This window comes from Lepidochelys kempii, chromosome 7 (assembly GCF_965140265.1).
Source record: "Lepidochelys kempii isolate rLepKem1 chromosome 7, rLepKem1.hap2, whole genome shotgun sequence".
NCBI lineage: Eukaryota > Metazoa > Chordata > Testudines > Cheloniidae > Lepidochelys > Lepidochelys kempii.
Window position 1 is genome coordinate 52,517,771 of NC_133262.1, and position 15,025 is coordinate 52,532,795.

Here is a 15,025-nt window from a genome sequence, read left to right on the forward strand (position 1 = left end):
GGTCTCATAACGTGTCCTTGTAGAGTCATAGCAGCCATCACACACAGGCTGTTTGGAGCTTTTAGAGGAAGGCTCACCAGGTGGGAGATAAGCTTCTCCTAAGGCCTACTGTTTTTTCCTAATGGCCCATTACTCTGAATAGGCCCTTCCCCACCCACTATCTAGACTGAAAGCATTTTTTCTACTGGGCATTACCCAGGTGTAACTACATTTGCAATACAGATACATAGTCAATATTAATCACGTCAGATACAAAAATGATACATGCATACACATAAGATAATCATGTTTAGCAAATCATAACCTTGGAGTGACACCTCACATGACTTATCTTGCATAAAATACATTATAATTATGTCCTAATCATATCATAATAATATCACTGCAAAGAATATGGGGTGCAGTGTCACACCATATACAACTGCATACCTATGGAAGCAGTCTCAAAGGATGGAATAATCCACAATATTAAAGCTGTGCTGAGCCCAAGGCAAAAGAGGTGAATTCTCATCTAAGCTCATGGAACCCTAGCCCTTTCCTTTAATTTATGGTGGACTGTTATTTGGTTGCCATCTTATATGGTGTAGCATATACTTTGTTGTTGTTCCAAGGGTCTTCTGGTACAGAACAGATATTTTTTTATTTGCTTTTCACTGTTGGTTTCTTGTGGGGTTTTTCCTTCAGGAAGTTGTGAGTGCATTGGTGACTCACATTTGTGGTGGAAATGATGTAGAAGTGGACATTTCTCTGGATGTGCTCACTGACCTGGTGACTCTGCATACCTCCTCATTGATTCGCTATGCCACCTTTGTGAAGGTAGTGTATCTGTTTGTGAATGGTCCACACTTAGGGCTTGTCTATAGGATGAGTTAGTGTGTGGAAAGCAGGGTGTTGTAACAGGGTAGGTTGCCTCCTGGGCACCCCATCGTGGCCAGAGGTTGCTCTACAGTGCCCTTCCTTTGTTTCCTCTTTTTCAGGGCCCCTCAAAAATGCCACAGTCATTCTCATCCAATTATAGCCTTTCTTGGGGATCTGTTTTTTATTCACACAGTACCAAAAACAAATACAAAAAAAATCTTTCACCCAGCCTTAAGCTGGGCACAACCACTCCTTCCTGAGGTACTGCCCCTTCCTGGTCTCAGAGCAGCTGGAGAAAATGCAAGGCTTCACTTCCCTTCTCCCAAAAGAAAATCAAAACTTTCAGCTGGGTCTTGTTTCTCAGCCCCAACTCCTGTCCTCGGGGACCACTGCAGATACCCTCTCTCCCTGCAGCTTTTCTCTGCAGTTCCCCTTCCAGCTCTGCCCTCACTGGAATACACTCTGACCCCTTTATAGCCCAGGTGCAGCACTCGCACCTCTGATTAGCTCAGCTGGGAGCACCTGGTCTAGCACAGGGGAACTGACCTGTTTTAATCACAGGGCCCAGCTGTCCTGTTACAGGTGTAAATCTACAGTACTCCAATGTGTCATGCACTAACTCTGTGGACCCTGCTGCTGCACACTAGAAGTTCTCTAGTGTGATTTGACCTACTGCTGTTTCATGTTGGGGATAAGAGCTTGGGAGTATAGGGAAGTGGGAGGATAAGAGTAGGGGTGAGGACGAGGTAAGGGGGTGGGGAGGATAAGAGTAGGGGGGAGGACAAGGTAGGAGCCTGGGAGGTGATATGGAGAGAGTGCAGGAAATGGAGGTAGGTGCGGGAGAGAACGACAAGCTTGTGGGAGTACAGGGCCAGAAAGTTGTAGGGCACATTCTCATCTAGAACTTGGAATTGAACCCAAGAGTCCTGAGTCTCTAGATTCATCTGCTTTCTGGCAGATAGCTCTGAAACCCACTGGCAAATGTGTGTCTCATCTTCCTCTAGTGCCTGACCCACACTGAGAATAACAACCTCCTGATGCTACCAGATACTTCGTTAGTGCAAGTGATTAGAGGTCTGTGCTGTGGATCTCAAGATCCAAATCCTGTGATGACCCAAGTTGGGGGATCAATATGATTCCTTGTGATGAAATTTCTGTTTTTTGTGTTTTAAAAAAAACAAACAAATTGCATTTTAAAAAAAGTTGGTAAAAGAACATTAAGGTTCTAAAGTCCAGCCCTCAAAAGTTAGAAAGTGTCAGAAAAAAGGTTGCCCATGCAATCTTAATTCGGTTTCTTTGTGCATATGCATTATAATGGTCTTGGCTAACAGGGACAGAACCACTGCCAATCCTGTACCCTGAATGGGGCCTACACAAAGGACGACCAAATTAAAGTTGTATATGCAGTCTTAAATCAAGCGTTTCCAAACTGAGAGTGGCTTGACTTTGCAGTCATAATGTTCTTTTTAATGTAAGGTTTTAGTATGTAACTTGCTAGGATTTTTAAAAAGGAAAATGGGGAAAAAAAATCAGAAATTCCTTCATGAGGAACCATGTTGATCTTTGCATGTGCTGACCTTTGTATCCACAGCAAAGACCTCTACCATTCTAGCTAAGGAACAACTGTTAGACTCAGAGGATAACAGCCTAATACCCTCTGTGGACCAATCATGAGGGGGAATGCAGTGCACCTTTGCAAGTAACTTACATAATTATTTACTAGACAGCAGAGGAATGTTGGGAATGCTGGAGTCTATTCTTGGCTCTGGAGGGGAGTATGGTCTAGTGGTTATAGACAGCACAGCAAAGCACTTAGATTTGGCACATTGTGGCTGAATGGGTGAGGCTTGGCTCTGCCATGTTGGAGACCCATGTTCTATTCTCAGCTCTGCCACGTGTGACCTTGTGCAACCTCTCGCTTACCCCCTCATTAAATGGAGGGAAATTATATATGCCTGCCTCTGGAGGTAGGGCTGTTAGGATTTCCTCAATAATAAGGACCCTGAAGAGTATAGACATAACACTAGTTAGTGGAAAAGCTGAAACTAGAATTCATGGTCTCCTTCTACTGCCGGCCCATTACACCCTCCCCTAAGCCAAACTGCGGGATAGCAGCTGTAGTGCATCGCAACCGACCCAGAGCTTTAGCTTTATGCCTAATCTGTATGAGGCTCAGTGGAGTCTGGGGAGCATATTTTGTGCATTAGGCAGGTGGTGAGCTCTGTAGAGGTCGAGGATGCTTAGTGTATTTGGCACATAGGGATCTCTATGAGGATAGAGCATGCTCAGCACAGACAGAATGTTCAGAGATTTTAGCAAGAATCCTCCATAAAGCTCTACTGAGCATGTGCAATTGGCACTTTTGGGAGGCTTATAATTTGATACATTTCATGGGGACAGCAAATGGCAACTCTTTGACCCCAAGATCATCCCCTGCAAATTCCAAGTTCCTGCTCCAAATCACGGACTTGCTAGTGCTTTTCAGAGAAATAGTTGGATAAAAATATTAACATGAGCAAAATTACCAAGTAGTGGAAAAACTAGCCTAGTTCTGGGAAACAATCATTTTCATAAAGGAAAAAAAGTAGCTTGAGGCAGAGTCCAGGTGTAGAAAATTCCAATCTAAACCGTTACAATTTGGCAAAGTTATGAGCAATTGAAAACAGAGGCTTGAAATGGAAAGTGTTAGGCAACCTTAGCTGTAGGCATCTCTACCAGAATATTAGTTTTTGTCAAGATCCAATGGTTGAATCACCTTTTATCAGTTTTGAGTTTGGCACCTTCCAATGTCATTGAACTCCCCCTCTTATCACAAGAACAAGGAGCAAACAGCCCTCCTAATCTTCGTTCTCTAGATCATTCACTGTTTTATAGACTTTTGTCATGTCCCTTTTTGTCTGTCCGCTCTGTAGGGTAACAACCCCAGTCTTTTCAATTTCTCTTCCTAGGAGAATTTCTCCAGGCACTCACTCATTCTTGTCACCCTTCTCTGAACCCCTGTTAGTTCTGCAATATCCATTCAGCGATAGGGTGTCAAGTGCTGCACATAGTATCCAGATGAAGCCACACCACTGATTTATAGAATGGCATTATATCATTTTCCATATTATTCTCCATCCCACCATGATCATTAATGCACTTGGGACCTGCTTTGAAACTAGGATCAAAGCCTTAAAGTGGCAATGGAAGCAGACTGGATGTCAGTAGAAGGACTCGAGCACAGATTTAACATGCTTCTGGTGACCAAAGTCATGGAAGAAGCGGGCAGCTACATTTTGCATGTCTTCACTTTCAGCCTCAGTCATGGGGAATTGCAGTAATGTAGCCCACAGATGACATATGAATTGATGCTTCTTTAATTTGAATGCACAGTAGTAGCTTTCTCCTGAGTATGTGCAAAAGAGAAAAGTAAATTCTTGTTACTGACAATCAGGTGTGCTATTTGGAGTGTGAGAAGGGCCTGTCAGGGTATTATGGCTATTTTGACACTTCTCTATTACAGAACATTTTAGACTATACGGAGAAGCTGAATCCACAGCAAATCCGGAAACTCTTCTACATTCTTGGCGAGTTGGCATTCAGCCAGAGGCAGGAAGACAGCTATATTCAGGTGAGTGGAGGGGGAGAGAGACAATGCGGGCAGGAAGGAAACAAATCCCTGGTCTTTCTCCCGTTGCTGTGCTAGTTTGCAGAGCTTGTGTGGTGTGGAGACAGCAGCAGCAGGCCCAGGATGGTGCAGCCTATACAGCCCTCCTCCATGTGGGGATTTCTGGTGCACAGTACCTTTTTAATTTTAAAATTTCCTCCCCTCACCCTCTCTTTGCCCCCCCAAGTTTGATGGTTGTGAGCCCGTTTCCTGCTCCAGACTTTTTTCCTGTGGAGCTCATTCCTCTTCCACACAGGAGGAACTCCCTGCTGCTACCGCACACCTGATTAGCTCCACTGGAGAGACACTGCCTGCACACATCCTGAGGGGCACAGCAGCAGAACTTGACATCTACACACCTTAGGAATCCTTCAGGAAGCATAGCTCAGCTACTGCACCCCCAATAGGTCTGCTGCGGGAGAGCTTCTCTCTAAACCTTCTCTCTTAAGGTTTGCAAGACAGAAACAAAACAGATTTCGCCCCTGAAGAGTTACCTTCCTCAAAGGAGTATTTTCTCTGCTGCATCGAAGTGTTAGACTTCAGAGCTTTGTTATCTGTAGTTTGATATCTAAAACTCTAGAGGACAAATGTGTGTTACCAAATCCATTTTATGTCTGAATTGACTTCCAGCTTATTATACAGCATCCTAGGGAACTAGTCAATTACAATGTAACAACAGCGTGTTCAAATACATAGGTTTGAATTTTCATACCCGTCAATGAGGCAATGGTCAGGCAAAAGTAGCTGAAAAATCTTGTGAAAATTGGAAGTTGTGAGACCTGGGCTTAGAAACAGTATAGAGCCTCCAAATAAAAAATATTCTTCTACACACTTTTTCATTAAATAACTAGAACAAAGGTCAAAACGAGCCTAATTTTGGAACGTTGGTTGCATCTTTAACTGTGGGTGTGTGGCCAGTGTCCCCATAGTAAAGGAGGTCACTGTCACGTTCCAGAGTGCAACCCAGACAGTGAGAGGCTGTGTCACTGCCTGCTCTGTATTCTGAGTGCTTTGAATGCTTTGCTGCTGTGATTCATCACCAGGACAAGCCTACAGACAAGCACGCACTGAGTGTCTCTGTGTTAAGCAGTTCTCACTCCAGCAGCCTGTCTACAACACAACAGCCCTACTCTACGTTCTGTCACCCGGTTACCTTATGCAGGGGTGACCCCAACACACTCCCTGTCCCAAATTTCCCCAAAATCATCTGCTCTGAAGTATCCAGGCCTCTCCTGGAATGCTCAGAGAAATAATGTTTGTTTGCTCCTCTAAAATGACAAAATGTGCTCAGCTTATCACTTTAACTGGAGTAAACTATCACTTCAGTTCAGACACAGCACTGGGTCAGTTGAGATTAAAAGTAAAACAAGTTTATTAATAAAAGGAGATGGGATTTTAAGTAAGTTCAGATATCAAGGATAGTGTTAGAAATGATTACAAGCAAATAAAAGTGAAAAACACTGTCTAGTGGCTAAGACTTCACTCAGCAAGCTGCAGTCTTTGTTCAAGATAGTTTGCTTACCAATCTACCTTCCAGCAATATGGCTGAGCACCCGTCTGATCAGGATCTCCCACAAGGTCCAAAGTGCTTGGTTTCTTTGTCTTCTTAGGTGAAAGATCACTTGAGGTTCTTTGCCCCTCTTTTATAGTTCAGTGAACCTTTTAAATGGATTCTTCTGAAGGGTTCCCCTAAAGCAAAGTTCATTCAAGCTGTGAGGTAGGCGACATGGAGTCTCCTGATAAAGGACATTCCATGCTGGGTTTTTCCCCTGCTGGTGTTTGCTAAATTGCAAATTGATCTGTTCCTATACTCCCCTCTCCCTGCCATGATGCTGAGTGGTTATCTCTTCCCCTTATTGGCTTGCTGGTCCCGTTTACCTTTTATGTAATTTGCATTCCCATTGATTCTTAATGTAACTTGGAAATAACTTCAGGATGGCAGAACCACATTGTTATATCTAGTGTGGGGTAACTTCAGCCCTGTCTGGCAGGCACACTTTTTGATAACATAATCCCTAATATATTTGTAATTTTGAATTTGTCCTCCATACATACACCACCCAATGATATTGATGATAAGTAAGGTTTCTGAGTAACAGCCGTGTTAGTCTGTATTCGCAAAAAGAAAAGGAGTACTTGTGGCACCTTAGAGACTAACCAATTTATTTGAGCATAAGCTTTCGTGAGCTACAGCTCAAATAAATTGGTTAGTCTCTAAGGTGCCACAAGTACTCCCTTTCTTTTTGATAAGTAAGCTATTAGCTTTCTACTGATATCTTATATGACACCTTTTAGATGCAGTTTATGACATTAGGGAGTTGGGGTACACTCAACTGGACAGGCCAGCTGAAACTCACTGTCCTCTTGCTTTGGGTTGCTGTTAGAGTCAGTCACAACATGTGTTTTTCCTGACAAGGATGTACTTCCCATGGTCTGGCTGCCCCGTTGTCTGGAGGAAATTAACAGGGAAGTAAATGAGCTCTATTGCAAGTTTTGAGTGTTGAAAAGTGAGATGTTCACAGCAGTACCATTAACACACACAAATGCATACATGGTGACTACTTGTAATGCCTCATTCTCCTTCTCTCTGCAGGACGATATGCATATGGTGATCAGGAAGTGGTTGTCTAGCACTGTTCCTAAGTATAAACAAATGGGGATTATTGGTGCTATTACCGTGGCAGGCAGCATGGCAGCAAAGAGGTGAGAAAGGAATAGAACCTGTCAATTGTCATTTAACCTGCTCTAGCTAGCCTGATATAACCAGAGCTAGTAAGAGGGGAGGAGAAAGGGGACAGTCACATCGTTTGTGATCGTCACTCTAAGGCTCACTGGAAGAAAACCACCGAAAAACATTCTTTGCACACGATTGTCCCGTGTATCCTTTAAAAATATGCTGTCCTGCTGCTGGTCCTGCCACTGCTTTCCTGATGATGCTGATTCTGAGATGCATGGATCAGCATCAGAAGGAGTTGTGACTGGAAAAGATTTGGGGTTGTGGTAGATAGTCAGTGCAACATGAGCTTCTGTGGCTAATGCAATCCTTGGATATAAAAAAAGTTGATTCTTGAGTAGAAGTAGAGAGGTTATATGACCTCTGTATTTGTCACTGGTGTGACTGCTGCTGGCATACTGTGTCCTGTTCTGGTGTCCACAGTTCAAGATGGATTTTGATAAATTGGAAAGAGTTCAGAGAAAAAAAATGATTATAGGATTGGAAAACATGCCTTATAGTGAGACACTCAAGGAATTCAGTCTATTTAGTTTATCAAAAAGAAGGTTCTTCTTCGAGTGCTTGTTCACATTGGTTCCAATCAGGTGTGTGCACATGCACGTGCATGATGGCCGGAAGATTTTTCCCGTAGCAGCATCCGTCGGGTCGGCCTGGGTGCCCCCTGGAGTCGCGCCCTTATGGCGCCTAATATATAGCCCGGCCGACCTGCTACCCCTTTAGTTCCTTCTTACCCCCAGTGACGGTGGCTGGAACTTCCCTTGGCTCTTGATCAGCAAGTTTTCTTTGTTATTCTGTGTATATAGTTAGTTAGTGAGTAGTACCAATTTAAAGTTTAGTATAGTATTGTAGTTGGGGGTTCCCGCCCCCCGCCCAACTCTGACCCCGGCACCGTGGCATGTCGCTGTCCCCGGGATTTAAGAACTGCGTGGCTTGTGCCAAGCGCATGCCTAAGAGTGATCTGCACTTTTCGTGTCTTCGGTGCCTGGGGGAGACTCATCAGAAAGATTGTTGCAAGATCTGCCACGAGTTCCGCCCGAGAACACTTAAAGAATGGGAACAGCAGCTGAAGGTGATCCTCATGGAGGCAGCCTTGTGCCCCCACTCTGACCTGGGCTCAAGATACCCAACCCCGATGGTATCATCCTTGACACGGAGCGCCCCAGTGCTGTTGACGACTTCAGCGCTGAGGAAGGACTCCTCCAGGGACGCTCAGCATCACCTTCTGATAGTAGTCACCGCTCCCATTCACTGGTGCCTCAAAAGAAGAAAAAGCCAGACTACCATTCTCCGGCTAAGCCTCGAGAAGTGCGACCCCAGGCGGGCCACTCCTCGGCGTCTCCTTCCAGGACTGTGTCGACTCCTATCCAGGTGAGGCAGTCGAGTCTGGCCCCACCTCGATCACTGGTGCCTATGCAGCAACTGCAGCTCCCGTCCACACTGGAAGCGTACCAGGCCGCCAGAGATCGCCTCCACCTGATGGCACCATTCTCACCTGCCAGAGAGGAACCCTCAGTGCTGATGGAGCCCCGTCCTCTGGTGCATTCTAAGGGACAGCCAGCTATGATGTCGAGGCACTCCCCTTTGCCTTGTCCATCGGCACCTATACACTCCGACAGAGAGCCTTCCTACTCCCTGTGCTCTCGCTGTTCGAGACACCGAGGATCGGCTCCTCCGTGGTCTTCAGTGTCTGAGACCTCAGTGTCAGAGCCCGACTCCTATCGCTCAAGTAGGAGAAGAAGCCGGAGAGCGAGGTCTGGCAGAGGCAGAAGGGAGCATCAGGTGTGGCCTCTGCAGTGGCAGAACCTGCCTCAGTGGCCCTTCTGGACTCCCTGGGCTTATCACCAGGGTTAGGGAGGAACCCAGGGCCCATGCTCAACAACGTCTTCAGTCACCTCTGCCACTTATGTACCGCATTCCGCTGTGCATCCGCATCCAGCGCCTACGGTCCCGACGCCTTTTCCTCCAGCACTGTCGTTGACTCTGGCACCATGCTTGGCTCCGACTTCGGCACCGACCTTCATAACGTTGACACACCCGTCTCCCACGCCTGCACCGTTGTTGACGTTGACCTTGATGCAGGCACCTACGGCCCAGGTTCCGATGTCGGCACCAGGCCCCCCGACCCCGGCGGCTCCTGTGAGTGAGTCGATGCAGCTCCCTCCTGTGAGACTGATACCGTCGCCGCCTATCGCCCCGGCACCGTCATTGGCACCACCTCCAGCGCTGCCCCGGGAGTCATGTGACCCATCCAGGGCAGATGGCAGGGAGCTTCCACCACCAGCACATGCTTCCTCCTCTTTGTCGGCGGATGAAGCGTTGGCAGGGACGTCCATAGTCCCTGCGGTAGAGGACAACAGAGTTTTACAGCAGTTGCTCTGCAGGGCTGCCCAAGACTTGGGCATCAAGGCCGAGGAGGTGGTTGAGGACACAGATCCCATGGTGGACATCCTAGCATCCTCGGGGCCCTCACGGGTAGCATTACCCCTCATAAAGACAGTGGTGGACACCATCAAAACTCTATTGCAGACGCCATCATCTCTGCCACTGTAGTGAGGTGGTGTGGCTCCCTGCCTCCCCGGAGAGGGACGAGCCCATCCAGGTGCCGGAGTAGGCGGAGCCAGGGAGTTCTGAGCCTGCCCCTCAGCAGCTCAGGCGGTGACCCGAAAGTATAAAAACTCACCCTCAGAGCTCACTGAGGGCCTAGCTTCTGGGGAGGCCAGATGCCTCCAGCCTGGCCCGTGACTGGGAAGCCCCTGCGGCCCAAGGTGCGTGCCAGGAGTTGTTGGACCTGCCCTGTAGCTGCTACCCGGAGGAGTTGCTGGACCTGCCCTGCGGCCGCTACCCTGAGGAACCCATGGTGCTGGACGCCCTGGAGGACACTGCCTGGACCCAGGTACCCCAAGAGGGGGGATTAGGAAGTAGCCCGGGGACAGCCGACCCTAGTCTGGCTGTAACACTGCCAGAGCCCATGTCAGTGTGTTGCGGCCAGGATCCCCACTGACACAGCAGCAGGTCTTCTGCCGCTGCTAGGGCCCCGGGCTGGGACTCAGTGGAGTGGGAGGGCCTGCGTCCCCCCTGCCACCCAACTCGTGGGTGGCAGTCTCCCCCTCTTCCAGGTCCTTTAGGGCCTGGGCCTGCTAAAATTGAACTATTTGCTCAGCCCCTGCCTGAGGGCCTGAGCTACTGACTTGGTTGCTCCACCCTGATCCAGGGCCTGGGTCTATTTCTGCATACTGTTTGCTACTGCTCAGCCCCTGCCAGAGGGCCTGAGCACCTGACTCATTGTTGCCCCGCCTTGACCTAGGGCCTGGGCTTACGGTGCTTGTTTCAGTTGCTGCAAGGGCCGCCGAGGGAGACTCCCAAGGCTGGACTAATTTCCTCAAACATTATCTGTATGTCGTGAGCCGGCGTGGCTCCCCACCGCCCCGGAGAGGGTCGAGCCCCGGCTGGCTGCATTACAGCCACCCACTGCCAAACACAATGAGCGCCGGTATTTTATCCCCTCCAGAGGCTTTGAGCATCTCTACTCCCATCCACCTCCGGACTCGTTGATCGTCAATGCGGCTAACCAGCGGGAGAGACAAGATTTCCAAGGTCCTTCCCCAAAGAATAGGGACGCTAAATGACTGGACCTCGTGGATAGGAAAATCTACTCCACTGGTGGTCTACAATTCTGTATTGCTAACCGGCAGGCCATTGTGAGCAGGTACTCTTATAACACCTGTGCTTCCATGGCTAAGTTCATGGAGCTCGTCCCTTCGGACTCTCGATCAGAATTCACCGCCTTGGTGGAAGAATGGAAATTGGTCTTCTCCGCTTCACTGCAGGCAGCCTTAAACGCTGCAGATGCTGCCACAAGAGTCATGGCGACAGGGATGGCTATGTGACAGGGGGCCTGGTTGCAAGTCTCAGTTACCCTACTAAGTCCAACAAACGATTCAGGACCTCCCGTTTGAGGGTGAGTCCGTTTTCAGAGAAGACGGACAAATGGCTCCACAGCCTAAAAGATTCCCGAGCCACCCTCAGATCCTTGGGCTTGCATACCCCCACCACACAGTGCAGACCCTTCCACCCACAACCTCTGCAAAGGTTCCAACAGCAGAACTGCCAGGACAGCTCTAGAAGGAGGAACTGGAGCGGTAGGAGAAGGCAATATCCCTCCATTAACCAAGGCCAGCCCAAACCGGCATTTTGAAGGTGCAGTCGAGGACGGTGCACCAGACCAGAGACTGGATTCACGCTGTCTTACCTTTTCCTCCCCTATCCCCTTTCTACCGTGCATGGTCCCATACAACTTCGGACCGTTGGGTGCTTCGCACAGTAGAGAGGGGATACTCCATCCAATTCTGTGCCCTCCCGCCCTTCCTCCCCCCTTCCCCATCCCTCTTCAGGGACCCTTCTCACAAGCAACTTCTCGTTCAGGAGGTTCAATCACTCATAGCGCTAGGGGCTGTGGAGGAGTTTCCACTGGAGCACAGGGACAAGGGTTTCTATTCCCGCTATTTCCTAATGCCAAAGGCGGCCTAAGGCCTATCCTGGACCTGCATGGCCTCAACAAGTTTGTGAGGAAACTCAGGTTCCGCATGGTCTCCTTGACCTCTATTATCCCTTCATGGGATCCAGCAGACTGGTATGCCACCTTCGACTTGAAGGACACGTATTTTCACATAGCAATAGCGCAAAACCACAGAAAGTACCTCAGGTTGTGGTCAGCGGTTCCCATTACCAATTTAGAGTCCTCTCTTTCGGCCTGTCAGCAGCACCTCGAGTCTTCACCAAGTGCATGGCAGTTGTTGCAGCCTTTCTGTGGAAACATCAGGTACAGGTGTTCCCATACCTCGACGACTGGCTGATCAAAGGCCGATCCAGGGCTCAGGTGGCATTCATCAGAGCCACTTTTGAGAATCTGGGCCTCCTACTCAACGAGGCGAAATCGACTCTGTCCCCCTCTCCAGAGGATAGAGTTCATAGTGGCGGTTCTGGACTCAACCCAAGCCAAAGCATTCCAGGCCCTCGACGCCATGATCCAGGGACTCAGGCAGTTCCCCACAACCACCGTGAGAGATTGTCTCAAACTGCTTGGCCTGTAAATATGTGGTTTGACACACCAGACTCAGGCTTCGGCCGCTTCAGTCATGGCTTGCGTCAGTGTACAGACCCGCCCCTTTGGACAGGATCGTGACCTTGACTCGCTCCTTTGGTGGATGGACGCTCAGCAGGTGTGCTCAGGAGTCCCCTTCACTGCCCCACAACCATCCCTGATGCTAATAACAGGTGCGTCAGATTTGGGGTGGGGGGCTCATTTGGGGGACCACAGGACTCAGGGCCTCTGGTCACAGTCAGATCTCTGTCTTCATATTGCCTAGTGTGTCAGTCATTCCACCCATATCTAGCAGGTTGATGTGTATCGGTCATGACGGACAATACGACCACGATGGTCTATATCAACAAACGGGGGTTCATGCTCCTCTCCCCTCTGCCAGGAAGCCTTCAGGTTATGAGACTTTTGTATAGAGCACTCAGTTGATCTACAGGTGTCGTACCTTCTGGGGTCCAGAACGAGCTGGCGGACAGCTTCAGCAGGTTTTTTCACAGCTGTGAGTGGACGTCACCTGGACATCACATTGTCGCTCTTCCAGAGGTGGGGCTGTCCTCTGACCTACCTCTTCACCATGCGACGCAACAGGAAGTGTCAGCAGTTCTGCTCCTTCCAGAATCGTAGTCCGGGCTCCACAGTGGACGCGTTCCTCCTCCATTGGGGGGGTCCGCTTCTATACGCCTTCCCACCCATATCACTCTCCACAAGGTCTTGCTCAAGATCTGCAGAGACTGGGCTTGGGTTATTCTCATAGCACCAGCCTGGCCCCGCCAGCATTGGTACATGTCTCTCCTAGACACGTCAGTGGGAGCCCCGATTACCCAGCCGCTTTTCCCGGACCTTCTCACACAGGATCATGGGTGGCTCCAGCACCTGAACCTGCAGTCGCTGCATCTCACAGCCTGGACGCTCCATGGCTGAACCCGTCCAAGCTCTCCTGTTCAGAACAAGTCAGACAGGTTCTCTTGGGCAGTAGGAAACCCTCCTCTAGGGCCACGTACCTGGCCAAGTGGGAGAGATTTTCAGTTTGGTCAGCTCAGCATAACTTTCCCCCGGTGCTAGCCTCAGTGCCCCAGATTTTGGATTATCTTTTCCACCTAAAGCAGGAAGGTCTCTCCTTGTTTTCTATAAGAGTATACCTGGCTGTTATCTCGGCTTTCAACCCGGGGGTACAGGGCCGCTCGGTTTTCGCTAACTCCTGGTCAGTCACTTCCTGAAGGGCCTTGACAGGTTGTACCCACACATTCTCCAACCGGTTCCTGCTTGGGGCCTTAACTTGGTCCTCTCTAGGCTCATGGGCATCCCTTTGAGCCTCTAACAACATGCTTCCTGCTCTACCTCTTCTACAAGGTTGCGTTCCTAGTGGCGATAACTTCAGCCTGGAGGGTGTCCGAGCTTAGGGCTGTAACGTCCGAGCCGCCCTACACCATGTTTTTTAAGGACAAGGTTCAGCTCAAACCCCATCGGACCTTCCTCCCGAAGGTGGTATTGCAGTTCTACATCAACCAGGACATTTTCCTCCCGGTGTTCTACCCCAAGCCTCATGCGAGTAGCAGGGAGCAGAGACTCCACACTGTCGACGTCCGCAGAGCACTGGCCTTTTACATAGAAAGGACGAAACCATTCAGGAAGTCGGTACAGCTCTTCATCGCAGTAACGGACAGACTGAAGGGCCAGCGTGTTTCGATACGGTGCATTTCATCATGGATTATGGCCTTGTCATAAATATAAAGGGAAGGATAACCACGTTTCTGTATACAGTGCTATAAAATCCCTCCTGGCCAGAGGCAAAACCCTTTCACCTGGAAAGGGTTAAGAAGCTACGGTAACCTCGCTGGCACCTGACCCAAAATGACCAATGTGGGGACAAGATACTTTCAAATCTGGAGGGAGGGGGAAATAAAGGGTTCTGTCTGTCTGTGTGATGCTTTTGCCGGGAACAGATCAGGAATGCAGCCTTACAACTCCTGTTAAGTTAGTAAGTAATCTAGCTAGAAATGCATTAGGGCTCCTTTTGTTTAATGGCTGGTAAAATAAGCTGTGCTGGATGGAATGTATATTCCTGTTTTTGTGTCTTTTTGTAATTTAAGGTTTTGCCTAGAAGGATTCTCTGTGTTTTGAATCTGATTACCCTGTAAGGTATTTACCATCCTGATTTTACAGAGGTGATTCTTTTACCTTTTCTTTCTTTGAAATTCTTCTTTTAAGAACCTGATTGATTTTTCATTGTTCTTAAGATCCAAGGGTTTGGGTCTGTGTTCACCTGTACAAATTGGTGAGAATTCTTATCAAACCTTCCCCAGGAAAGGGGGTGTAGGGCTTGGGGGGATATTTTGGGGGAAGATGTCTCAAAGTGGGCTCTTTCCCTGTTCTTTGTTTAAAACACTTGGTGGTGACAGCATAGGGTTCAAGGACAAGACAAAGTTTGTACCTTGATGAAGTTTTTAACCTAAGCTGGTAAGAATAAGCTTAGGGGATCTTTCATGCAGGTCCCCACATCTGTACTCTAGAGTTCAGAGTGGGGAAGGAACCTTGTCAGGCCTGCATTACCAAGTGCTACAATCTAGCAGGGATCCCAGCGCCCCCGATAATGGCACACTCTACAAGAGCGCAAGCTTCATCAACAGCTTTCCTGGCCCAAGTCCCCACTCAGGAAATCTGCAGAGCGGCGATGTGGCCATCGATACAC

General features: G+C 48.8%; 1 protein-coding gene across 7 annotated transcripts in view; it reads left to right on the top strand.

Annotated features, from left to right (window-relative positions):
* FANCD2 (FA complementation group D2) overlaps positions 1–15,025 on the top strand; it is a 188,664-nt gene that overhangs the window by 47,534 nt on the left and 126,105 nt on the right. For 6 of the 7 annotated variants that reach the window (XM_073352723.1, XM_073352724.1, XM_073352719.1 and 3 more), the window contains exons 17-19: positions 685–816; positions 4,361–4,468; positions 7,098–7,207. In XM_073352723.1, the coding sequence (XP_073208824.1) occupies positions 685–816; positions 4,361–4,468; positions 7,098–7,207 (350 nt within the window). The remainder of the gene's footprint in view (positions 1–684; positions 817–4,360; positions 4,469–7,097; positions 7,208–15,025) is intronic. The other variant, XM_073352720.1, reaches the window with a different exon arrangement.